The sequence below is a fragment of the Peromyscus californicus genome, unplaced genomic scaffold (genome assembly GCF_007827085.1).
Source record: "Peromyscus californicus insignis strain IS unplaced genomic scaffold, ASM782708v3 Scaffold_9__1_contigs__length_137607984, whole genome shotgun sequence".
Lineage (NCBI taxonomy): Eukaryota > Metazoa > Chordata > Mammalia > Rodentia > Cricetidae > Peromyscus > Peromyscus californicus.
The window spans coordinates 99677881-99705012 of record NW_026294617.1 but is presented as its reverse complement, the minus strand read 5'-3'; the positions used below and the strand labels follow the sequence as shown (position 1 = coordinate 99705012).

At 35.9% G+C, this 27132-nt stretch overlaps 1 protein-coding gene across 4 annotated transcripts in view; it reads left to right on the top strand.

The window, feature by feature from the left end:
* Fnbp1l (formin binding protein 1 like) overlaps nucleotides 1-27132 on the top strand; it is an 81932-nt gene that overhangs the window by 46868 nt on the left and 7932 nt on the right. For 2 of the 4 annotated variants that reach the window (XM_052729991.1, XM_052729990.1), the window contains exons 3-12: nucleotides 2272-2325; nucleotides 3556-3703; nucleotides 4655-4717; nucleotides 9969-10073; nucleotides 12931-13059; nucleotides 14954-15100; nucleotides 16056-16259; nucleotides 17582-17740; nucleotides 22028-22042; nucleotides 24909-25018. In XM_052729991.1, coding sequence (XP_052585951.1) covers nucleotides 2272-2325; nucleotides 3556-3703; nucleotides 4655-4717; nucleotides 9969-10073; nucleotides 12931-13059; nucleotides 14954-15100; nucleotides 16056-16259; nucleotides 17582-17740; nucleotides 22028-22042; nucleotides 24909-25018 — 1134 coding nt within the window. The remainder of the gene's footprint in view (nucleotides 1-2271; nucleotides 2326-3555; nucleotides 3704-4654; nucleotides 4718-9968; nucleotides 10074-12930; nucleotides 13060-14953; nucleotides 15101-16055; nucleotides 16260-17581; nucleotides 17741-22027; nucleotides 22043-24908; nucleotides 25019-27132) is intronic. The other 2 variants (XM_052729992.1, XM_052729993.1) reach the window with 2 other exon arrangements.

Here is a 27132-nt window from a genome sequence, read left to right as displayed (position 1 = left end):
AGAAGACCTGACCATGGTGGGTGGAAGCACTTCCTGAGTTTGGGTCCTAGACTGTATAATAGAGAAGAGATGAGCACAGACATGCACATTTTGCTCTCTTTGCTTTTGATTGTGACTGTCTAGCTGCTTCAAGTTCCTGACTTGGTTTCCCCACAACGAGAGACTGTAACTTGGAATTGTAAACTGAATAAACCCTTTCTCCTCTAAGTAGTTTTTTCAGGGTATTTTATCCTAGCAACAGAAATGAAACTAAAATGACGAGTGTAGTATGCAGTAATTTCTTAAATATTCATATTTTAATAAAAATCACAGGTAATGCCTAGTACTTCGACCCTGTACATTCTGATATTGACTGGATTTCTTGATGACGGGCACTGAACTTTGACCTGTCTTTTACTTCGTTGGTGGTGGCTTTTCTTTTTTGTCATAGCACCCTCCCTATGTCTTTATCATAGCACTTACCACTTACGATGTTGCACTTGGTAATTGCTGGTATACACCTGTTCTCTTTCCAGAGACTCTCTCTTGAGCTTGGGTGCACTTCATTTTCAATTCTAGTACATAGCACTTAACTGTTTGTGGAATCAATAAGTTTAACTGGGAAAGTGGGATTTATTTATCCTATTCTGAAAATAATTAAATGCTTATGTTTAAATCATAATGATAGACTAGTTTTTTTTTTAAATTTTTGTTTGTTTTTTAGTTTCCAATCCATTGTGTACTTAACTTTTAGAAAATACAGTATAAATTAAATACCAGGAAATATCTTATAAAAGGAGTTTGTTTTTTTTTTAAATGCAGGTCTTGGCTTTTTTTTTTTTTTTTTAGTTTTTGATTGAACAGACACGGAATTACTTTTTTTTTTTTGGTTTTTCGAGACAGGGTTTCTCTGTGTAGCTTTGCACCTTTCCTGGAACTCGCTTTGGAGACCAGGCTGGCCTCGAACTCACAGAGATCTGCCTGGCTCTGCCTCGGAATTACTTTTCAAAGAGTCTGTGGGGATGGAGAGATGGTTCAGTGCTTGTTCAATTCAAGCATGAGAATCTGAGTTTGAGTTCCCAGAACTCATAACTCTGGACATGGCATCTCATGTCTGTAATTAAGCACTCTTGGGACAAGATATGAGCTGGAAACTGGAGATCCTCCAAAAGTTAACTGGCCAGCCAGCCTGGTACATGCAGTGCTGAACAAGAGCCCCTCTCTCAAATGAGGTGGAAGGAGAGGAGAAACAGCTGATTGTTCTCTGACCTCTACAGGTGTGCTGTAGTACACGTGCACCTGTACACACACACACACACACACACACACGCACACACACACACACACACACACACACACACACACACACACACACGCGCGCGCGTTAAAAAATCTGGACCTTCAGTGGTCTGTGTGTTGTAAAGCAGACCTATTATATTTATTATAAACACTACAGCCAGTGTCTTAATCTCAGTTACTTCTCAGAAATCTGTGTGATAGGTACTGGTGACACCATATAGGAATCTAAGGAATAGATAAATTGATGTAAATTGCTCCAGGTCATATAAACACCATGCAAAACAGCCAAGATTCAAGTCCACATGACCCCATCTAGCTCCAAAATCTCTGTGCTAGCATCTCTTATTTCATAAGTGTGAAATAAAACAGCATTCTAAAATAAGGATGTTATGGATAGACATGGATGTAGGTACATAGAGTCACAAGTCAGAATGTAATTATTTTCCTAAAGAAAGGGATAGGGGTATGGTTATTGGTCGACCACTTCTTTAGCATGAAGGCTGCCCAGCACCTTGAAGGGGGGTGGGGCAGAGAGTGGGGTTTGAATGTTGAGTCACAGGATGGTTTTCATACAAGAATAGCATGGTAGAGGATGGTAGCCAGCTGTTCCTTTATCCCCTTGGTCAGCATCTGTTTATATTTTGCCTCAGTTAATATTAAAAATATAAGATTTGTTAAATAAAAGAGTGATGGAAATTCCCTCGAATGTCTTTGTTCCATCACTCAGTTTCATATACTGAATATTGTTCTTGTATTGTTCCTCTCAGTTAATAGCATAATCTAATTGTAATCACAATACCGTAAACAGAAATAGTGGTAATATTCTGAAAACAAAATGTAAATGATGATCATATATTATTATATTAATGTTGCTGATGATCATGTTGCTGTTCTCAGTGTTTTGCATCCAATAGTGTCTATGAAATTAGAAACTTCTAGAATATTTTTATTTCAAAAGTATTGTTTATAAAATTACAACTTTTCTTCCTATAGAAATCTGGTTAAGAAGTACTGTCCCAAACGCTCATCCAAAGATGAAGAGCCAAGGTAAATCTAACCTGTTAGTTACTGCATGTTAAAAATATTCAGAACATATATACACTTCATTACTTGGTAACATATACTGTAATCGTACATGTTTTTCTTAAAAGTTTACTTTAATAAAAACATCACAATGGACTACTATTTATCTTCTGAGGATAGATACTTTAATGAACTTAATAGTGTTTTATTTTTGTTTTGATGTGGGGTTTTTTGTTTTAGGGTTGTCTTTGTTTTTTAGAATAATCGGAAGAGGAATTTCTAAGTAAGATTTAGACCAGGATTTTACTTGAGTTGTTTAGTCTCCAGAAGAAAGGCGTGTTTTCCCACACTGTATTGTGTAATTGTCCTTAGCTTTCTAAGAGTTTTGCCTTGCAGGTAGTGAAAACTGCTTGGCTTATTGATTTAAAAGGATAGTGAAAAGTGATGAAATTTGGGGGATAATTTTTGAGTCCTGAATAAAAGGCTTTTTGGAAGTCCTAAACACGAATATGCAGGTGATTATGAACCACAGAAACTAAATGAAATTAGACTCAAGCTTTTGTATATGTATTGGTTCTTAGCATTCTTAAGGGATCCCTGTCTGAGCTGTCAGTTTAAGATAGTGTTCCTTGGTGTGTTCCAAGTAGATATATACATTTTAACACAGTAACTTTCTTTTTCTCTCCTTCCCTTCACACACATTTTTACCCTTATTTTTGCCCCCTTTATCCCGCTTTGGTGCCAATCATAATGGTACACCTCCATTCAGGATGTGGGCAGGCATACAGGCAGCTGTATCCAGAGCTGATAGCAAAGTTGTTCTGTAGATCAGCCATCAAGATGCATTTGAGTGGTATGATTGGCAGGTTCTGTCCTCGAGAACAAGCACATCATCTCTGCAACAGGTTCAGCTGCCAAGCCTAGGAATCCACCCAAGTGATTCCCAAGCTCAGGCCAGTCAGTTGGCAACCTAAGAGATTCCACTATGTCAAAAGAGCCTGCAGGTAGTATTCTTATTATATTTTGACCCCCAAATATCCCTTTATTTATAAATTAAAGGCTACTTAAAGATACTTAAACATGTACAACTTAAGCTTAATGCAGGATTCTTTCCATATATAGTTAAATTTAGAACAAATAGCTATCATTTAGGTTGAGTGTATTAAAACTTGCTTTAGACACCAAAAATAACTCACCAAAAAAACTGTAATGGAAACAGAAATAAATCTTACTATTTTAAATGTGTTTTGCCAGGTTTACTTCATGTATCGCCTTTTTTAACATCCTTAATGAGTTAAACGACTACGCAGGACAGCGAGAGGTAGTTGCGGAAGAAATGGCACACAGAGTATATGGTGAATTAATGAGATATGCCCATGATCTGAAAACTGAAAGAAAAATGGTAATCTTCATAATTTTTATAGAATTACAATAGCTTATAAAATAGTTTCAAACAAATAATTATTTTTCTCTTTAGAAATATATGTTCAATAAAAACTGGTTTCCTGTATTACTAGATTTTTTTTTTATTTAAAAATAGTGAGATCATCGCCGGGCGGTAGTGGCGCACGCCTTTAATCCCAGCACTCGGGAGGCAGAGCCAGGCGGATCTCTGTGAGTTCGAGGCCAGCCTGGGCTACCAAGTGAGTCCCAGGAAAGGCGCAAAACTACACAGAGAAACCCTGTCTCGAAAAAAAAAAAAAAAAAAAAAAAATAGTGAGATCAGAATATACTGTGAAAAAAATTTTCAGTAAAAAAGAAAAACTGTGAGATATGCTTACCAGTTTATGATCTGTTTGAATTTAAAAACGGGGTTTGGCAACATACAGCCCACAGACCGAATACAGCATGTCACTTATATTTGTTTCCAAGATCCCATAAGCTAAGAATGCTTTACATATTTAAGTGATTGAAAAAAGAATTAGAAACTACTCTTTGACATGTAAAATTATATAAAATTTGAATTTTATTGTCCATAAAGTTTAATTTGCATTCATTGAGTTTGATAATTTCTGTGGCTACTTTCGTATTGTATAGACAGAATGTCATTTGACTGGTAAACCTAAAAGATGTATTACTTGTTATCTGACTTTTTATAGAAAATTTCTATTGAAGATGATTATTATTTTCTTTAATATTATGCCTGTTTTAAAGGTTATTTTAAAAGTGTTAAAGTAATCTATAAGATGTATTTTAAAGAAATTTATTTTATTCTCTTCCTAATCTCTAGTTAAAGATGCATTATCTCTATATCAATGTATTATTTTATCACCTTGATAAAAATAAAGTGAAGAGCCTTACTTAATAGTAAGTGTAATTATTTTTGTTTGTTGTTGATGGTTTTAATCTTCAGCATCTCCAAGAAGGACGAAAAGCTCAACAGTACCTTGACATGTGTTGGAAACAGATGGATAATGTGAGTTACAGTATTTCCATGATTAATCAGAAAAACCCGGTTATCCTTTACCTCTGAGTCTAATATTTCTAGTATTGTTCATAACCTGCCATTTGTTTTGTTGTGTAGTAAGCAAGAATATAAATGGAGGATGTGAGCTCATTTCCTTTCCGTTTTTCCCTGTGTAAATACTTAGATGAATTCTCTAGTCTTCATATCATGGTGTTTGTTAGGGAAATTTATCCAGTATCAAGAGGGGCTTGGATTAGTAGAAACAGATTTCTTGGGAGACTATTTGCCTTAGAGGAGAGAACCAAGATTGTGGTTCTTGAACCTTTTTAACACTGTATTTCTCTTGGCCTCCTTTTTTGCATATGAATACTGAGGAGCAAGGGCTACCTTATAGGAAGTATTTCTTGTAGCTCTGTAGTCCTACAATTCTCTAAGCTCCTAACTGTAGAAAAAGAACTGAATAGGACAGAGATAGAAAACATACTGTCTATTTAAAATTTCCCGAAAGCCCTTGATAATGTGGATTTTCTTAAAGGTTTTGATAAATATAAACAAGGTGTCCATATAGACACTATAGTCTTCTTTACTGGAAATGCTGGATTGAAAGACTTGTACAAGATAAATAGTCTTTCTAAATGTTCAGGTTGCCAAGTGATTGACTCTTTGCTAGCATTTTTATGATAGATACTATATTCCTTAAGAGTTGTGCTGAGAAGTTTTGTGTGTGTGTGTGTGTGTGTGTGTGTGTGTGTGTGTGTGTGTGTGTGTGTGTGTACTGTTTAGATGTGATTGTCGGAAGGACTTTGAGGCTGAAATTTTATAAGTGTGTGCAGGATACACTGGTTTCTCTTCATACTGTGCAAATCTTTGGTATTTTGAAAGCTCATGCATATATTTACCATATTTTTTATATTTTCTTGTTAAAATGCATATTCAAAGCTATTTTAATCACCAACACTGATTTAGAGTTTATAGGTACATTAATAGTCTGTTTTCATTTTCTTGTCTTTTCTTTTTTGGCGGGGGAGGGGGTTGAGACAGGGTTTCTCTGTGTAGTTTTGGTGCCTTTCTGGATCTCGATCTGTAGACCAGGCTGGCCTCGAACTCACAGAGATCCGCCTGCCTCTGCCTCTCGAGTGCTGGGATTAAAGGTGTGCACTACCACCGCCCAGCTTCATTTTCTTTTAATTGGTTTCACCAAGACTTTAAGGGAGGACTTTTATTTATTAAATTTTAAATTACTGTCGGTGGCATCCTTAGTTTCTGCCATCTAATAAGTGAGCGACCGTGTGTGTATTTTCATTTGCACAGAATAACATACTCCTGTACAAAGGAGATGCTGGTTCCTCCAGAAATGGCTGTTGACCCAAATCTGTTGACAATATGTGCTGACTTGCCTTTAGAACAATTGGCAGTTATTAAGAAAAAGTTGCAAAGGTCATAAGAAAGAAAGAACCATTACAAAAATAAGGTATTTCAAATGTATGTATTTTTTAAGTGATTGACAGTATTATGAAAAGTAAATTCAACCCTGTGCTTGTACTTTTCCCTATATGTTCAAAAGTAAATATGACATGGCTTTTATTTTTTGTGGAGCCTGCAGTTAGTGAAAGAGACTGACTGGTATAATTTCTGTGTAGAAACAAGTAGAGGATCCTATTTCCTAATTCTTTGTCTTTCCTTTGAGTCAAAACAAAATTATAGCATTCCTAATGTGTTTGGCATAATTGAAAGGAGCTATAAGAGACTGAGGAAAATAAGGAACTGGAAACAGTTGAAGAAAACATTGGAAGACAGTTATTCCTCCCAGGGTGAACAACAGCATTTAGACTGAGGACAGAAGAAAAGAGGCTGTGAAAGAGGTCTTGAAGGGTGGTCAGAACTTAGGAAGATAAGGTCAGACTCGAGGCCTGCCAGTCGGGAGGCTCTAGATGACAGCATACACGTAGCTAAGAACAGCTGAGAAGCAGCGGCTCCAGTGGTCAGTAGTGGAGTGACGTCACAGCGCTACGTGTAGGTGTGCTTACTTTGCCACACGGACTGTGTTGGGTCTTACTCTATAGCTTTGTGCCTTATGGCAGGCCTTGAGCCAGGCAGTATATCCTCATTGAAGCGGCTCCCAGAGGCAGGAGAAAAGGAACATTTCTTTCCTCACTGTCCTTTTTTATCAAGGACATAAACTGCCAGAAAACCCCAGCAGACTTCCTCCTAGGTGCCTTTGATGAGCCTGTAGGGAGAGTGGGACCGCAAACCACAGCTATTTACAGCCTTTGTGTATTGAGAGGTAGGTCCTGCTGAGCACGAGAAGGGAGTAGACGTGGTTTTCTATGGATACTTGTTATTCATTTGTACTCACTTTTTTGTACTTGGCTGTTTAAAGAAAAGTATTTTTTAACAAATAAGATACCTAATATAAAACACTTATTTGTAAGTAGCCTCAATTTGTATCAAAATTATTAACCCAAAGCTACTGGCTCTACAGTGGGGTTGGGTAAATACAAAATACTCAAGTCTTCTGCTTTCTTTTTCTGGGTAATTCTCAGAACACAGATAGCAAGGCATTTTCCAGGCAAGGACTTAGAAGAGGCTTTCTCTGGGAATTCTGACAAGGAGAAGTGGGGTTGGGGTGAGGGGAATCACACAGGGTTTTTCCAAGGAAACCACCTGGCTGTTTCATTCTAGAGGGAAAGACCAGGCTCAGCTGCCCTACCTTCGGAGTTTTTTTTTTTTTTTTTTTTTTTTTTTTTTTTTTTTTTTTTTGGTTTTTCGAGACAGGGTTTCTCTGTGTAGCTTTGCGCCTTTTCCTGGAACTCACTTGGTAGCCCAGGCTGGCCTCGAACTCACAGAAATCCGCCTGGCTCTGCCTCCCGAGTGCTGGGATTAAAGGCGTGCGCCACCACCGCCCGGCTACCTTTGGAGTTTTTAATGGGCGTTTAACATAAGAGCACACACGGGGCTGGAGGGATAGCTCAGAGGTTAAGAGCACTAAAGCTCTTCCCAGAGGTCCTGAGTTCAATTCCTGGCAAAAGTAACTTAGAAGAAACAGCAGTGTGGGGCGGTGGTACACGCCTTTAATCCTAGCACTGGGAGGCAGAGGTAAGCAGACCTCTGTGAGTTCGAGGCTAGCCTGGTCTACAGAGTGAGTTCCAGGACAGCCAGGGCTACAAAGAGAAACCCTGTCTCAAAAAACAAACATACAAATAAAAAATAATAATAATGTTAATTATAAGGAGAAACAGCAACTATGAAAGTTAAAAAGCTTAAAAACTCAAAACTGGTATTAGTTTTCTCTGTGGAACAGAGGAAATACTATATCCATGGAAATAAGAACAGGTACCATTAAAACAGTGGATGAAAAAAACAAAAAGAAGATCATGGAAGGAGAAATGAAGAATCCGTTAGATAGATAAAATTGAAGTTGTCTTTCAGAAAGTAAAGCAAAAGAACAGAGGTTTGAAACTGAAAACATAATAAAGTTAGAAGATTTCATTTAGCAGTTTCTTTTTCAAAATAATAAGCATTCTAGATATAAAAGAAAGGCATAAGTAAGTCCAGAAAAAATGTCTTCAAATGTAAAGACATGAATTTCCTGAAAAAGAAACACATTTAGTCACAGCAACAAAATGATGCAACAAATAAAATAAGCATGCCTTTTAAACGAGTCAGGATTAGAATGGGATTGAGCATATCCCAGTCTGCTTATATAGAAACCAGAAAATAATGAGCTGGCAATGGTGGTGAACGCCTTTAATCCCAGCAGTTGGGAAGCAGAGGCAGGAGGATCTCTGTGAGTTTGAGGCAAGCAAGCCTGGTCTACAGAGCGAGATCCAGGACAGCTAAAGCTGTTAACATAGAGGAACTCTGTCTTGAAAAACCAAACCAAAACCCCAGGGAAAATAGTAGAATAGTATTGTTAAATTTCTGAAAGAAATTGTTTCCAACTCTACTCACCCAAAGTCTGTTAGTTAAAAGTGGTGGTAAAGGCCATGGGCTGTCACAGTAGCATGGGTTCAGAAAGCTTCAGTGTAGTAGCAGGGTAGGGGGTGGGGTGGGTGTTAACAATAAAAATATTTCTAGCTTCAAAAATGGTATTTTACCAACTTTCTAGGAAGCTATTACTAAATGTGATCCGGCAGAATGATAGTGAACCTGACGGATCCAAATAACAGAGGTGCAAGACATCCTGGGGAATATAGGAAAAGGAAACCCCAAGAAAACAGTTATGGACTGGGAGAGCTGGTATGAGTTCAAACTTAAGCAGATTAGAAACCCAAAGGAGAAACTGAACACAGAAAACAAAATTGATAGAATTCCTAATGTTAGGGTTTACTGTGGAGAGATTTAAACAATGTGAGGAGACTCGGGTTGAATTAACAACAAGTATATATTGAAAATCAAACTTGTGTGCACATTTATATATTCATGCTTCTGTCATAAATAGCTTTTAAATTTTTCATTTTTTATGTGTATGAGTGTTTGCCTGCATGTATTTATGTATGCTATATGTGTGGCTAGTGCCATCAGAGGACAAGAAAGGGTGTCAGTTCCCTAGAATTGGAGTTACTGATGGTTTTAAGTCAATCTCCTCTACAAGAGCTGCAAGTATTAAACTGCTGAGCAGTCGTAAACAGCATTTTAAAAGTCATAATAGTTTGAGTTAAAGTTGGATGGGGTGGCACATGCCTATAATCCTAGCACCCTGAAGGCTGAGGCAGGAGGATTAAATGTTCAAGGGCAAGTTGGACTACACAAGTGAATTCCAGGCCACCTTGGGCTACATAGTAAAACCCTGTTTTTGTTTATTAAAGGAAAAACCCAACACAAAAACAGATAAGTTTGTGTCTGTGCTGATAGTATTTCTGAGACATCTGACAGAAACAACATAAAACTATTTTGAAGGAACATTTCCACATCTTAACTGTGTTGTTGGGATCCTACTGAAAAAAATGGAAGCAAACAGCAAAACCAACCAATGAAGATTTGTTTATAATAAAAATTTCCCCCTTTTTTGGACAGAGAATTAGGTATATATTGAGTATTAATCATGTCCGTTTTTTCATCAATGTCAAAAACTAATACCTGATAATTAAGACACATAAATACTATAACCAGTGTAAATTAGTTATAACAATACGTTTAATTTTCCAACTTAGAAAGGACAAATTTTAGTTACAGTGTTCAGATCATTTTTACATCACACATACTGGTAGCATTTAAGTTACTACTCAAATGAGATAAGTTATTTTCATTTTCTTTACAGAGTAAGAAGAAATTTGAAAGAGAATGTAAAGAAGCAGAGAAAGCACAACAGAGTTATGAAAGACTTGATAATGACACTAATGCAACCAAGGCAGATGTTGAGAAGGTAAGAGACCCAAACCTGCTTCTAAAATAGATTATTGCTGATGTGTGTTACTGCATATAGTCAACAATCCTACATTGAGATGCAAATATTACACGCATGGACAGAAGGCACGCCTTTCATATCAGTGTTATATCTATCGAAAACATGCAGATGTTGCTTACTTGAAATGGTATGTATTGTGTGAGAAAGAAAGATGGTAATATAATATCTTAGCTGCATTCAAAATGCTCAGAAGAAACAGTGGCTACTAGGATTGTTTCTTCCCTGCTCCAAAATTGGATCAAAAGACTAAGACATATCCATCAAGTATACAGACTGGGTGTGATTGAGTAGGCCTCTTCAGCAGCTTTGCCGGAGACAGGCATTGAGTTGGCACGTATTCACTTCTTGAATGTCTTGTCTCTGATTCTGAGCTGGCTATTCTGTAGTGTAATTTGTTGGTAGGGTTTTCCTTGTAACGGCTATTAACTATTAACTTCTTTGACATTTGATAGAGCGCAGTTGCTCGCATGCCCCCCATCCCAGCTTTAATATTTCCTTATGTAGGCTTTATGCATCTATGTTTCGTATTTTTGAGCTACATAGAAAAAGTCAAATGCATTTTTCTTAATAATTTTGTAGGTATTTTAGCTTGTTAGATATTCTCTACTTCTAGATAAACAGATTTCTTCAACTGATCCACATAGGAAATAGCTTGAATTACCTTTATCATGTTACTTTCCTTTGACTCCCCTTTAAGTTTTCAATATCCCACTTAGGTCCTTTTCTGAAATATAATCCTAGTTTGGTCAGATCAGTTCTCATTTTGATTACCTCCCTTGTCTGAGCACTAAGTTCCTGTTCATATGACCTGACCTGAGTCTACGTGAATCCAGGCAACCATGTTGTTTGAACTGACTCCCGTAGAGTTCATGATTATTTGGAATCCTTGTCTTCTCACATGTGTGTTAACATGAGGATGTATCTCTCATAACTTACACTGAATTTTAGGTTTGTATGGACATCTTTATCCATTATTAGCTTTGATCCTATTAAAATTTTTATATCCTAATTTTGATCATCTAGTATAATTTCCTTCACAACATTATGCCATTTCTATAATTATCAGTGTGTTACTTGATAGTATTGTAAATAACGGCAACTACAAAAGGTACTATTTTGTACATGGGAGATTTCTTGAAGGTTAACATCCATTCTAAACACTCCTTTGATTCATCATCAAATAAGGGTTATTCGTATTTATGTCCCAGGAATTTAAAGCTGCTTGTTTGGTGGACTCTTCACTTAACATCTTCATTTTGTCTACAGAGATTAGCTTCACATCTGCTAGTTAACTTGGTCTAACTTTTTCCGAATTTTGGTGTTCCTGGTTTAATGTTCAATTATTTGAAGTTTCTTTATTATTGGAAAACTTAACTGTTCTAGCTTTACCCATATTCCTTTGTACACCCCGCTGAAACTTCCACCATAGCTCATGGGACTCACAGCTGGTGGGGGAGTTTCCCAATAGGTCACGAGGACTTGAGGCTAGGATATTCGGGATCTTTGTCCCACTGTGGTTTGTGATAGGTAGAGAAAAGGGGATGTGTAAATAAATGTGTACTTAGGCTTCCAGGTTGGAACTTCAGGTTTAGTTTTGTTTCATTTTTTTCCCTGTAGAAATACTTTGGTTCGTAGTATTTAGTTTACTTAGTACTTACTTGCAGTAATCTTCTAATAAGCCATAGATTAAATAGGGTTTGGTGGGCTTATCTGAGATCTTGGCTACTTTGCTTCCCTGGTCAGTTTGTTTGAGTTAAAAAGATATAGGTACAAACTAGTGTTAGGTAAATAACTGCATCTGTAGAAACTAGAATCAGAAGAGTGAGGGATAGGGTTGGGGGTGGAGATCAATGCTAGAGGACTTGTCTAGCAAGGGTAAGGCCCTTAATTTCAATCCTTAGCAAAAGAAAAGAAAAAAAAACAGTGAAGCATATCCCCAGTGTGCTTTGCAAAATATAGCTCTATTATATTAAATGTTTTGTTCCTTGGGACGATGTAAAGTGGCTGCGCGCGCGCGCGCGCACACACACACACACACACACACACACACACACACACACACACGCACACACCCCTCTACCTACACCTTCCCACCCTCCCCCTGTTTCCTCTTCCTCTTCTTGCTGTGTTGTGTCCCGGTTGCTATGGAACCCTGGTGATCCCCTCAGCCTTGTGTGTACGGGAGACTCCTGGTGTTCAGTGTTGCATTTGGGAGCCAGTTCTGACTTTGTTTCTTATTGTTTTAGACCAGCTAGGGAAATTTTTTTAGCTCATGCTCAGTGTGTTATCTAACACTTTTATGTATATTCTTATTAGTGTTGATAATATTCCTTTGATTTTCTGCAAGAAATTGAATGCAGAACTATTGTAAATAATTACCTATAGTATTTTATAGAGATGGAAACATGTTGAATATTATATTATTGAAAACACATTTTAATCATTATTTGTATTTACTATTTAGTTTCATATTCTAATAGGGTAAAGAAATATTTCACTATTTTTAATAGTTGAAAATATTCCTAGAGGTATTTGTTTTTCTTCTCTTCTGTTTATAAATGTACTGTTTCAAGACATAATGTCATTTATTATTTTCTGTGTGAATTTTGTAAGTAGACAAAATTTTGCTTATTAAGAAGAGGAGGACTACTGCAATAGGGACATCAGGATTATTGTTATAAGAAAACCATGTACGATCTGGAAGCATTTTCTTTAGCTGTTGGCTTATCTATAGACAAAATCTAACTTTGGTATAATTTTCAGGAAAATTAATTAACTTGTTCTTAGTAATCATTTGGACCAATTTTGCCTGTAGGCCAAACAGCAGTTGAACCTTCGTACACATATGGCTGATGAGAATAAAAACGAATATGCTGCACAGCTGCAGAATTTTAATGGCGAACAGCACAAACATTTTTATGTGGTAATCCCTCAGATTTACAAGGTAAGTTCAGTCTAGTTGAGTTCAAAGAGATTTTTTTGAGACAAGGTTTCACTGTGCATCCTCCCTGGCTGGCCTGCCCCTTCCTGTCCAGGACTGGGATTAAAGGCGTGCACCACTGCTTTTCTTTTCTTTTCCCGTTTGGAAATAAAACCTAGGATGTTTGTTACATGATCTAAGAAAGCATTTTACCACTATGATACAGCTCCAGTCCAAAAACTCAAGTATTAATTAAGTCTTAGAAATAAAAATATTTCTAAATTCACTAGTTGCTAAGATTGGTAATAAAGTAGATGTCATTTTTTTAAAAAGATTTATTTATTTATGATGTACACAGAAGAGGGCGCCAGGTCTCGTTACAGATGGTTGTGAGCCACCATGTGGGTGCTGGGAATTGAACTCAGGACCTCTGGAAGAGCAGTCAGCGCTCTTAACCTCTGAGCCATCTCTCCAGCCCCAGATGTCCTTATTTTTAAACCACAGACTTTTCTGTATATTATTAATGTTATATATAAAACTCACTAAGCCAATGACACTTTTTGAAATAAATTGTAGTACAGTAGGAATAAGTATTTTGACTGTGTAAAGGGAAGTAACTGAGGCTGGGTATTGTAATCTGTTCACCTAGAATTGGGATTTAACGGGTTTTTTTGACACTACCCTAGAATCAGTGACATTAATGTACATGGCAGCAGTAAGTCTTCTAACATGTTTTTATTGGCCTGCCTTTTCTGTCTGCCTGCCTTGCTGGTCTGCTGGGATCTAGTTGTATTGTAAGGCCTTGGGCTTGTGTATTAGCTCCATGCACCATCACTTAATGATAGCTGTAGCAAATAATGAATCTAGATGTTTTCCTGAGGGCTAAGGTGCTGCTTTCTCCAAAAAGAAGCTAAATTTAGAAGAAAGGGAGTTAGGGAACCAGTGCTGAATGAGGGCAGATTCTGGAGAAAGCGTCACCCAGTGAGGCTGTCTTTCATTTGTAAAGCAAGCATACAAAATGACAGTTGGACTAGAGTTGGGTAGCAGTTCTGATCATGGAATCCAGAGCAGCAAACCTGCGAGTCCTCTCTGTGACTGTATTAACTAACCAAGTCTTCATATTCTGCAGCAACTTTAACTTGGAAGCAAAGTACCCTTGGTTTTTGGAGGCCTCTTTAGAGCTTGCTTAGCGCAGTCTTGCCATTTTGTAATCTTTTTTTATAAAAACAAAACAACAACAAAATAATATAGGTTTCAGAATAAACCCCAAACCTTAGAAAGAAACAATAAAAACCAATGTGAAGTAGAGTTTGAGAAGGTGAGGAGAAAAACCAGTGCTGGCTGAGGGCAAATGTGCCAAGATGATTAACTATGAATTTGCTTGCCTGCCTCGGCCTATTTCCCATAGTGAGTTTGTGCTACCTTGGTGATGTGACTTACTGTTTTCCTCTCATGTCCCCAACTCTGAGTTGCCGACTATAGTAAGGTCTGGGTACCTGTTTGTGTGCCATCAATTATGAATAATTCATCCAGCTAGTACTGTGAACCAGCTAATGAGTACTTCTCAGACTTGGGTCTTATGGCTAATTGCGGTAAAAAAATAATTAGTGCTAGAATTTGGTTTTCAAGTGGAACATTTCCTGAAGGCATAAAAGTACCCAGTTGAAGAGGAAAAGGTGGGGGAGCTGTGGTGCCGAGACCTGGTTGCCGGCTGAGGAATGGTTTAGATGCTCTTGACTGTCAGTATTACAAGCTTTGTTTTAGTCTCCTTTTATTATTTAACAGGCCTCAGATTGCAAGAATTATTAAGTTTATATAAAAGTAATAGGGAAGAAATCTATCTGGGGAGGTCATTAATTGTTCTCCTTCAGACTAGAAAATTCAGTTTCCCTTACTTGTTTGAATTCTGGATTATTAGCAACTACAAGAAATGGATGAACGAAGGACAATTAAACTCAGTGAATGTTACAGAGGATTTGCAGACTCAGAACGCAAAGTTATTCCCATCATCTCAAAGTGTTTGGAAGGGATGATTCTTGCAGCAAAATCAGTTGATGAAAGAAGAGTAAGTACTATATAATTTTCTCTGAATTAATAAATGGAGTGTAGTTCTGCAGTTGAAGTTAATGAAACGGTTTCCCAGTCTTTAGTAGGAATGAAGTAACCTAAGGAATACTTAGTTCTTAATTATATTCTGTATGAGAAAGCCTTATGTAAGTTAGATTGCTACCATGAGTTGAACTCTAAAATTCTGATTCTTTAAAAGAAACTTTGCATCCCTCTTCTTAACAGTTAATTTTTTAGTCTAATCCAAGAGTATAACCTTTGAACTGTGTTTAACTTACAGTGTTATTCTAATGAAAGTTTAGAGAAGGATGTAGTTAGATCAATCCAGAACTGTCAGAGTTGCCTTCAATGCAAGTGTTATTGCTTGTGCTGAGCAAGAAACAAAGGTGTGTGGAATAGTGACCATGAGGAGGAGGAAGAGGGCATCAGGATTCAAGGACACAACACAGTCCTGTTCTTGAGGACCTAGATCTAGAAGCATCACAGCTTAGTCAAAGTGTAGCATAGTGTAGATCTGGTTATTTCTGAGTAAATGCTGAGTGAGTCACTAAGAAGCATGGGCAGGCAGACACTGACGTTCCAAGGGGATAGTGAGGAAAAAGAACTAGTCTTGGAGGAGTGTCAGGTATGTGCCCTGTACTCTAGTTTTCACAGAAAGTCAGTCAGTCAGTATTAGCGAAGAGCCTACCTGTAACTAATTGAATCCCTAAACTTAAAAAGGGAAAAGCTTTTTAGTTTCTTTCATCGATAGTTCCAAAGTGTGTGTGTTACTTTTTTTTCCAATTGGGATCAACATATTGAATGCTTATTGCAGTAGGGAGAAGTTATATTCTTTAAACCTGTGGTGATTACTGTAGATCTATTACTTTAAGCCGTCATTTGAAAAAAAAGGGTTGAAAGCTAATGTACTATGATCAAATAAAATGGTTTAAAAATGTGTTTCTTATTTATAGGATTCTCAAATGGTAGTAGACTCCTTCAAATCTGGCTTTGAACCTCCAGGAGACTTTCCATTTGAAGATTACAGTCAGCATATATACAGAACCATTTCTGATGGGACCATCAGTGCATCCAAACAGGAGGGTGGCAAGATGGATGCCAAGTCCACAGTAGGGAAGGCCAAGGGCAAACTGTGGCTCTTTGGAAAGAAGCCAAAGGTAAAAACCCAGAGTCCCCATGTGCTGATCAGACTCTTACTTAGTCTGTAGTTAAGTTGAAGATGTTGGGTGGATAATAATTACCACTAATAGAAGAATAACTTCATTCAGCTTGAATGATTCAATTAATCTTTCACTATTTAGAAAACAGTACCTTAATGTTGAGCAATTAGTAATGTAGAAGTATTAACTAAGTTTAATATCTAGTTAAATTACATGTTTTTGAAATTCCTTTGCATATAGTTTCTATCAGAATTCTAAGGCAATGTTTTACTGTTACTACTTACTATTACAATGGAAATTCTTAGTTGAAATGAATGATTAAACTCACCAATAATAAATGTCAAGTTAGATGTTATAGTTCACACTACTATAACTTTTTATTATCCATGTGCAATTTTAATGAGAAGGGCTCAATGTTCTTGATTAACTTCAGCTTTAAAAACCTCTAGTTACTAAGAGAATCTTAGTCTTGACTTCTTGTCAACCCTAGATTTTGATGTGCTGTTAATTTTAGGAAGCTAAACATAGCTTAACACATGAGCAAATGGAGTAGATGAGTATTTCATCTTTGTGTCAACTTAGTGATTGTACCATGCCAGTAAGGGGAGATGCAGTCCTTCAGTCGGATATGCTGTACTCTTAAAGTACACCTAATTTAATTCATTGTGTTGAACTTGGCATATGAAGGTATAGAAAACTCAAATTACCAATCTGTAAGTATCTTTACCACATTTGTAGATAACTTGGGCTTTCCCTATGTTTTTAATAATACTGTCCAGTCATGAAGGTGAGCAGTGAGACCTCCTTTGGTCACAGCAGATTAGCTAGAGCAGCTTAGAGAGGTACGAATGCCAACAGAGACAGCCCAAGGGGAGAGCTAGGGACATGATGGGGAGCTGCCTGCCTATTTATGGTAATTAGATACAGTTTTGGAAGAATTTTGTGTGATAACCTTAACTATAGCGGCTGCCTTTATCTCTTGACAACTACAAGTTAAATATAACCCTTATAGGAATCTCTTATGGTGCTAATATGCTAGAATCCAGAATTTTTTTAATCTAGGTTATATTGTTCTTTCTAACATAATTTGTATACTCTATATTTTTAATCCAGCTTGTTAAAAAAAATGAAATCATATTGTTTAAAAGTAACTGACTTTTAAAAGATAGTTTTGGCAAAACTATGTTTACTCTATTTTCATAGAAAACTTTATTTGAAGTGTATTTTATGAAAAATATGTTGCCAGAAATAGAATTTTCATTTAGGAAAAAAACTATTCACGTTTGGCTTATTGATTCCTTTCTTTATTTCCATATTAGCCACAGTCCCCACCCTTAACCCCTACTAGTTTATTCACATCCAGTACTCCTAATGGGTCCCAGTTTCTCACATTCTCCATTGAGCCCGTGCATTATTGTATGAATGAAATAAAAACAGGGAAGCCCAGAATTCCTTCTTTCAGAAGCCTCAAAAGAGGGGTAAGTTTAATAATGGGTTGAAATGCATGATGGCCTAATTGTGTGTGTAGTGTGGCTTTTTCAATACTCTCCACCCTCATTATAAGGCTCTCTCCTATAAATACATAGTTTAAAGTCACCACAGAATTAAGTATAGCTGCCCTCAAGTAAAAAACAACTCCTCTTTATAACATTCGAAATGTTCAACCATAAAAAATGGTATTATAAAGAGGGTGCTGGGTACAATCATATTTTAGCTTTTTTTTGTTTATGTGAAATCATATGTCCACCATTGTCTTGTAATGTATTTACATTTTTAAGACTTTCAGTAATTTGTCACTGGAGTTGCTTTTGTAATGACTTGTCACTAATGCTGACTTCACCTACCAATTTTATAGTCTTGTTTTGTTGACAGTAAAATGTCAAGCTTGATTTTAATTGCCCTACTTACTTTAGACACTTTAAATATAATTTTAATACCTTAATAAAAAACTAAAAAGTCGACGTGGTAGTGGAACACACCTTTGTAATTCCAGCACCTAGAAGGCTGAGGTGGGAGGATAGAATTTGAGGCTAATCTCGGTTACATACAGAGTTTAAAACCAGTCTTGTCTGCACAGAGTAATGATATCTCCAAAAGCAAAACATTTTTTTAAAAAAGATAATAAGTATATTAAATACAAAGTGTTATACGTCAAATAATATATTAGAAGGTATCTATTAAATTATAAAGCCTATGAAATATTTAAGTATTATTAGTAATGTTCATGTGGAATTTGTTTTCTTGAACAACAACAACAACAACAAAACCATTTTACTAGGGTTTTTCCTTTATTCTCTTTTTTAATTGACTAGTCTTAGATATCTGCTATTCCTAAGAGTACTCTACAAATGGAAATGTATAGACTAGTAAAATTCAGATACATTATTAAGCTGTGTTTTAGCAATGACTGTTACACTACTAATGAATAGTGATACTCCATTATATTAGTAAGGCTAATTTTTCTTTTTCTGGGTTCTGAAGATTGAGCCTAGGTCTTCGTGTATATGAAGCACTTACTCTATCACTAAAATACCCTCCTAGCCCCTAATTTTTTGTTTTTATGTTTGATTTTTTTAAGTAGCGCTCTTAATTACATAGCGATAATTTTAAGTTAATTTATAAGATTTTTGGCCATTTGAAAGACATAGATGTCATACCATATTTACCATCTGATTATTAACAGTAATAGTATGCTCTTTCCTTTCTGTAACTTTTCCCAAAATTAAAAGGCATTTTAGTTATCTGAAGAACAAAATCTATTTGTTTAGGGCAAGATCACATTTTTATCTAACCATTAAGACAGTATGAGAAGCTTCGCTGATGGCCGTGATGCAGAGACTATCCCGTGTATTTTCCCACTGCAACTCCATTTCCCCTCACCTTAGCTAACTGAATGTGGGTAATAGAGGGAATTGATGACCTTTAGAAAGGTCCCCACAGATAAATCTCTGTTTTATGACAAGCATCCTGGCTGTCAGTTTGGAAAGCTGTTTATGCTTGCTTGAGAGATTTTACTTGGGATTTCTTTTGCCATAGTTATGAGGTAGAATTCCTAAGTTGCTTCTCATAGATATATGAAGCAAATTTAAATTATAAGGAAAAAAATTAAAGCAGTTAGAACTGTAAGGCCTGGAGGAGAATCTTAAATGTGTAACGTTCTTATTGAACAATTAGCAGCTAGAATCTTAGAACTACAGCACTTAACAAGTTGTTAGCTTGCTCATTATTCGTTTTATTTTCATGTTACTTTAATTTAAATAGTCATAAATTGTTTTTATAATTTTTGAAAACTGAAATCTTGGTTACCATAATAACCACAAAGAAGGCAGTGTGCAAGTAGGAACTAGGACAGATGAACCCAACTAGAGGATTAGAGGACAGAGCAGGGTGGAAAGTGTTTATCTTGGGATTGAGAAATTTTTATATTTGACCAATTTGATTGGTCTTTGGAAGTTTGCTAGGTAATATTTCAAAATTAATACTAGAGACAGATGTTTTCTTTCCACTTAAGAATTCCACGAGGAAAGTAAACCTTAATAAACTGGTATTTTTACATGGATTTCAGTCCAGTAAGTTTACAATGTAGGTGTATATACTCACTTTTAAAGAAAAACTGGTGTATGTATTCATAATTAACCATTTGAAAAACGTTACATCAGAGTGATGATTTTGAGTTTGACAGTGGTGCCACTGGATCTGTCCTAAGGTATAAGGTTCTATAATGCCCTCTGTGATGTCAAGCTCTAAGCTTCAGTGACTGTTTGGGAAATACACCCAAATTTGATTGCTTAATACACATATTAACATTTTTAAACTACTTTTTTTTTCATAAACATCCCTTTTTAAAGTAATAGAATTACCTAGCTTATAATAGCAGTTCATGTTTGTGTTTTCATAATCTTAAAGAGTTTTAGAGTTACTCTTTTAAGCTTTTGTATATTCAGAATATAGTTCCCAGGGTTTTGGCCTGTTTCAACATGAAACACACCTAGTTATTTTCGTTCCTTCACTTAATGTTAGTTCTCTTGTATTCTATAGTGCCTTAAGATGCAGTGATTATATGAAATTTTCTAATTTGTAAACTATTTCTATATGAAGCTCTGGTATTTTTGTGTTGAACATGTACTACTTTAAAACAGATTATGTCTGTACTATATTTACAGAGAACTTTAATTTTCAGTGAACTATAAATTTATTTTCTGCTTGTTAGTAAAACTAGACAAGCTAAAATAGAAACATTTGATATTTCAGGTATAATTATCCTGTTTTCTCTAAAAGATTAAAATATACATTAGGAAAGTAATTATATCACCCAGTAATGAAAATTAGTATAAAAGATATGGCAACTCATTTGACTAGTTTATTCCTTCTCATATACAATTTTGTTAGTGTTTAAAGAATACTGTGACTATCTTCCTTAATTTAAACCTTTCTTTTTTCTCACTGAATTTTGTGATAGCAAAATAAATTGATGTTTTTCTTCTTTAAACTACTGACAGTCTAAAGAATGTTAAGCTTAGTTTAGAAAGACAATGGATAACAAATGTCATCTTTTCGTCATAATCATTAATACACATGGCCAACTCATCAGAGATAAGGGGTAGATATTTTTACTAGATATTTATTAAATTTCTTTAAATTTTATGTGAAATTTTATCTGACATCTATTTTACCTTTCCTTAAAAGAACATTATGATTTAGAAAACAGAGAAAATGCATTTTTTTATGAGGGGTCCTGGGGATTGAACCCATGGCCTTGCACATGTGAGGCAGATAGCCTGCCACTGACATGTATCTCCAGGCCCCCAAAATGAAGACGACATTCTAAGACTTGCTACTATGATAAGTGTGAAGACTTGTAAGGTGCATATTCTAGGCCAGTGTGTGTGCGCGCGTGCTTGTGTGTGTACTCATGTGTGATACATTTTGTGCCATTTGCAGAATCCTGTATCAAAGTGGTTTATGATATTTTGATTCTATAAGAGTACCTGTAGTTGCTCTCTTCAGACTCTGTTCATATCTTCTGAAAGGATAATCTTTATTCAGTTTGCTAAAACTGAAGTTACGGATTTAGTGCTGTTTTTCAGGCACATGGATTTCAGAATGAAACCTTAAAAATAGAAAATTTATTTTCAAAGCAAAACCTAACCTATATCTTTGTGTCTACTAAGTATGTAGAGAGAATTTCGTACAGGGTAAATCATTTGTTATTTTTATTTTAAAAAATAGCACCTTAAGAATGTTACCTTTACCAAACTTTGATATATTTAAACCCAAAATAGTGTTTGAAGAATGAAACTAAAGGAAATGATGCTTTCTTTAGTGCATTGGGAAGGACATTCTGGTTTTTAAACTTTTCGTAGATTCCTTTGAAATGGCTAACATTAGATCTTTTTGATTCAACGCATTTCAAGTATCAGTGTTTCTGAAAATGAATGATCTGAATAAATGTCTTCATAAAACTCTTCTAAAGAGAAGATGTGGTAGTGCAGGATGATTCACGTTTGAGTTAGCGAATTAGAAAATATCTGCCCATTATCATTGTGTGCTTTCCTTCCTTTTTCTTTTTTTGTGCAAATGATTTGCTTTCCCAAGTGTGCTTAAAGCTTTTTTTTTTTTTTTTTTTTTTGGCAGAATTGTTTGGATTGTAAAGTGTACATAATTTATTTTAATATTGTAAAAAAATGTAGGTTATTGCATCTTCTGTATTATGATTTCATGTGAATAATTTACCATTTCTTTCTGTTTTCCATTGAACTATTCAGTGGTCGGTGAAGATGGTAAGCCCTGTGTGCTGATCTCTATACTGTGCCAACATTAAATAATCTCAAAGCATGGTTTTGTTTAATTCAGAACAAGTGTAAAAAAAGCACTTCCCGCATTTTCAACTCGTGTGTTCTTTTCTTTCTTTTATAATTCGTAGTCCAGCCTATGCCAATGCTTTTTGGGTGTCATAGATTTGACAATTATGTGGTTAACTGTCATCAGCCCATCAAATTTTTAAATGTTATTAGATGGAGTCCATGTCATGTTAAAGAGAATTTAAAATTTTTTAATAAAATTTTAAAATTTACATGGTGAGCAAAAGTTCATGTTATACAGAGTAAAATTTAGAAAAAAAAATTTTTCTTTTTAAATTGACTTTTTTAAAAGATCATACAAATTTAATGTTTACTTTATCATAAGAATTATTAGGTTTGTCTAATAAAGAAAAGAAGTTTGTTAGTTTCATTATGGATTCAGTGCTTTGTTCAGAAGCACAGGTAATCTGTTTTGTGTATGAGTGTGTGTGAGTGTGTGTTCCCATCCCTCAATGTTTGAGGTATTCCGATATACGTTTATTCACACAAATTGATGAATTGACGTTATGAAGAAATAATCCTCAAATTATTGGGTTCTCATATAGAAAACTATGCACGCAGATTTAGAGAGCAGGTTACTGTTGTAGACATTTGTAGTTGAGTTTTGTAAGTTCCTTGGTAGGAAGAGAGGTTGTTCAATGCCTTGCATGTTGTTTTGAAGTCCTTGATAAATAGAATGGGCTTGCTTCCTGCGCTTATGTAAGAGCGGGTTATAATGTTGATGGGATGTTAGAAGTGCAAGTGCCCTGATACCTGTTGTTAAGACATTTGATGACAGAGTTGCATTAGGGATAGACTGATATTTGGAGATGGATAATGGCCAGTTTCACCCCCAAAAAAACCCAGTACACTGAAATGTATTTCTTTATTTCCTTAAGCAATTTTCAAGCTTTTCAGAAACATTTTTCGAAATATAAATTGGAAGGTTTTCTTTGTACTGTTACATGATAGTGTAATCCCTGGACCCCAAATTAGAATGACTTTAGCAAATTATATTGATCATTAACTAGTAAACTTAAAGGAACTTTATGTAGGAAATTTTTATATTCTGTTATTTAGTTTAGATTTAACTGATTGACATTGCTAGTATATATCTGTACCTGATATAAAACAAATGCCACCTCAAAACAGGGGCCTCGCCTTTAGTCATCATCCTTGTTGAATGCCCATAGTGTGTAGGCCACTGAGAAAAGATTCAAAGAGGTTCTTCTTGTTTTAATTAACTAACATTTGCTCATGGCTTTTCCTGTGAGTTTCCTCGTTTAAAAGTAAATCATGCAGGCATGGAGAGGTGGCTCAGTCCTTCCAGAGGACCCAGCTTCTAGTCCCAGCACTCATATGGCGGCTCACAACTGTCTGTAACTCCAGTTCCAGAGGATCCCATGCCCTCTTCTGGCCTCGGCAGGAATGAGGTGTATGTACCAACATGGATGCAGGCAAACATACATACACATAAAATAATAAAATAAAATAAGTAAAGGTAAATAAAGTGCCCTTGTACATAGTGAAATCAAGCTATTAAGCATATGTTAAAGGTATTAGTAGCCCAGAGAGCACGAATACATTTTATTTTGTAAGCGTGTCTCAGCAGCACTTTAAAAAATTGAATAATATTCATATTCAACCATTTTGAGATGAAAAATAGGTATTAATTTTTTGGAATGTAATATGTTAATACAGGTTATATTAAATGCATCAGTAGTTAATAATGTTTTGTTATGGTCATTAATAATGTAACTGAAGGAACAATGACTAAAATAATATTTAAGAGGAAAATGGAACCAAGTATGGTGACACACTCTTGCAACCCAAACACCAGGAGGCTAAGACAGAAGGCCTGGGAGTTCAGGGCTGGGCAACATAGTGAGGCATAGTCTTCAGGAAAAAGACATCATTAATAGAAAATTTATACCTAGATACTAGTACTTCATTTACCCACATTCAGAAGCATTGAAACCTTTCTAAGCAAAGGATGACACCTAAAGGATGGTGTCACATGTTCGTAATGGTAGCACTTGAGAGACAGGAGCATCTGAGTTCAAGTGATAGCATTTAGTTAAGAGTCTGCTGTCTCAACCAAATAGAGAGAGAGGGAAGTGGAATTACATCTTTTAGAAACAGCTGAGGTGTGTCATTCAGTTTTACAAAAAGAAGATTGGAAATGTATTCCATGTTATGAATATAATTTCCAGTCTGTAGACTGTACCTTTAATTTTTTTAATGATCAGATTTTATTTTGTTTCCAAAGAATGGTCTAATAAATGTAATCATTCAAAAACTCTCTGCAATATTGAAATATACTTCTAAATCACTTGTCTTTATGCGGTAAGTTGCTTATCTTGCTTGCTCAGTTATGAATTTTATATTTTTATTTTGCATATTCATGGTATTCAGAATGTCACGACAGTGGATTTTATTCCATAAGGTTCTATGTAAGAGTACATGCACAGTAATAAAATAATATAAACAAAAAATGTTATGTGTTCCCATTCTGTTGTTGCTGTAAGAAGACTCATGTGTTTAACTCTGCCAAGACTTGAAAGAGTGTGATAGACTTATTACTCACCTGTATTTGGTGAGGTTTCTGTTTTTCTTTCTGCCTGTTTTCATGTTTTTGTAAGTATTGAAATTTAAGCTTTTATTTTTACTAATATACCTATATAAATTTTCTAAAGATTGAGGCTAATTAAAAATTGAAGTTAGTATTCATATTTTATAAAAAGGTAAAGTTAAAAAATAAAATAGCTAAAAATGTCTGTAATAATGACTTAGACTCTCTTTTCAGGGCCCAGCACTAGAAGATTTCAGTCATTTGCCACCAGAGCAGAGGCGTAAGAAATTACAGCAGCGCATCGATGAGCTTAACCGAGGGCTGCAGAAAGAGTCGGACCAAAAGTAGTGTTTCCTTAAGTCCTCCTTGTTCTTCCTTCCAGGGTCTGATGTGATGATGTGTATACGTAGACTATTTCAAAATCATCCGTTCTGGGCTGGGGGTATAGTTCAGTGGGAAGAGTACTTGCCTAGCATTCATGAGGACCTGAGTTTAATCCCTGTCATCCCCCTCCCTCCCAAATCATATATCCCAAATGAAACACTTTTTAAGACTTTTTCAAAAAAATTTGTTTATTTTTATTCCAAATGTATGAGTGTTTTATCTGCATGTATATCTATGCACCACTTGCATGCCTAGTGCCTGTAGAGGCCAGAAGACCTCTGGAACTGGAGTTGCAATGGTTATGAACCTCCATGTGGATGCTGGGGATAGAACTTGGGTCCTCTGAAAGAGCATCTAGTGATTTTAACTTCTGAGTCATCTCTCCAGCCCCTGAAATACCACCCCCTGCCGCCTTTTTTTTTTTTTTAGGGAAAAAATACACTACCTACACTAGAAAACTTTATGGTTTATATATTATTTAGGCAAAAACCAAATGTCAGATTTTTTTTTTTAATTGCAGATTTTTGTTAGTTCCTTCCATAAATTTGTAAAAATAAAACAGAAACCCAAAGCATGGTAATTCATTGTCAAGAGTAGTTTTATGAGCACTAACCACCTCTTATATTTTATATATTTTTAAAATTATAAATTGAGTTCAGTACAGTTGTTGGAGGGATTATATACACTACTCATCAAGCATTTTACATGGAGCATGTCGTTAAATCCTTCAAAATAGCTATCTGAGGTTGATCTTACTATATAAGTGGAGAGTGGAACTTGGTTTGAAATTCTGTAAACTGTAGTAATAGGACAAAGGAGGAAAGTATAGGATGGGTCAGGAAAAGTCTGAACTGCTATCTTGTAGCATTCTGTTGGTAATGGGGAGTGGGTGCTAGGACGTTAGCAACTGTATTAACGGGCACTGAACTTACGTAATGCGTAGATCAGAGATTAGGAGAGGAGACAAGGAGACTAATTAGGGAACTAACTTTAGATACTGAGAGAGCTATAAAATTAATTGAAAAAAAAGCAAGAAAAATAAATTTTGAGTTGGAAGTAATAGTTTTGCTTATGTTTTGTGGAAAATCCACATGGAAAGTGTCTAGTTAAGTTTGGAAATACACATCTAGAACTTAAGAAAAACTAGAGAATCCTCTGAAGATGAAAACATTCTACAGAGGAGTGTAGGATGAGATGAGAAGAAACTTCTTGTCATCTTATGTAACAGACATTTAAAAGTTGAACAAAAGGAGAAGCAGCCAGTGAATGATTGTTAAGGAAGCAGAGGCGAAGGGGAGAAATGGAAACTAGAACCCTTCGGTCAAGAAGGAGAAGTGTATTAGTCAACAGTGTCGGGTGCTAGTGGCCGACAGCACTGATTGGGCATCGCCAGGGTAATGTGACTGGAGAAGAGGGGCAGGCGGAGAGGAATGGCACGCGGTGAAGGGCACTGTTAGAGATGCTCCTGCTATTTCTAGCCCAGGAGAGTGGGAGGACAGTGATGCTCTGGGAAATGAGATAAGGAGTGCTGGGGGGTAGTGTTGCTCAGTGCAAATATAATTAGATAAGGAGTGCTGGGGGATAGTGTTGCACAGTGCAAATGTAATGAGATAAGGAGTGCTGGGGGGTAGTGTTGCTCAGTGCAAATGTAATCAGTTTGAGGTAGAGCCAGGTGTGGTGTTGCACATCTGTAATCCTAGCACATGGGAGAGCAAGAGTTTAAGGCCAGCCTGGGCCACCTAGTGAGACCCTGTTTCAAAATCAAGCAAATCAGTGAATTTGATTTGGGAAATGATGAATGTAAGAACAGTGTGGAATATTCTACTAGCTGTTTATTAAGCCCATGTATGTATAAGTTATATAAGACCTGAGAAATGTGTTTCATATTAGAAGTCTTTTAAATGTAAACACTCAAGTACACTCATGTTTTACAAGTCTTCCTTAAATTACTGACTGTGTATACATATTCATATACATAACTGTATATAATATATAGTCAGCCTTATGTGAATTGTCTTTATTAGGATACATTTGTCTAAACTTAGAAATGTGACTTTTTAAGGTTCAGATAAAC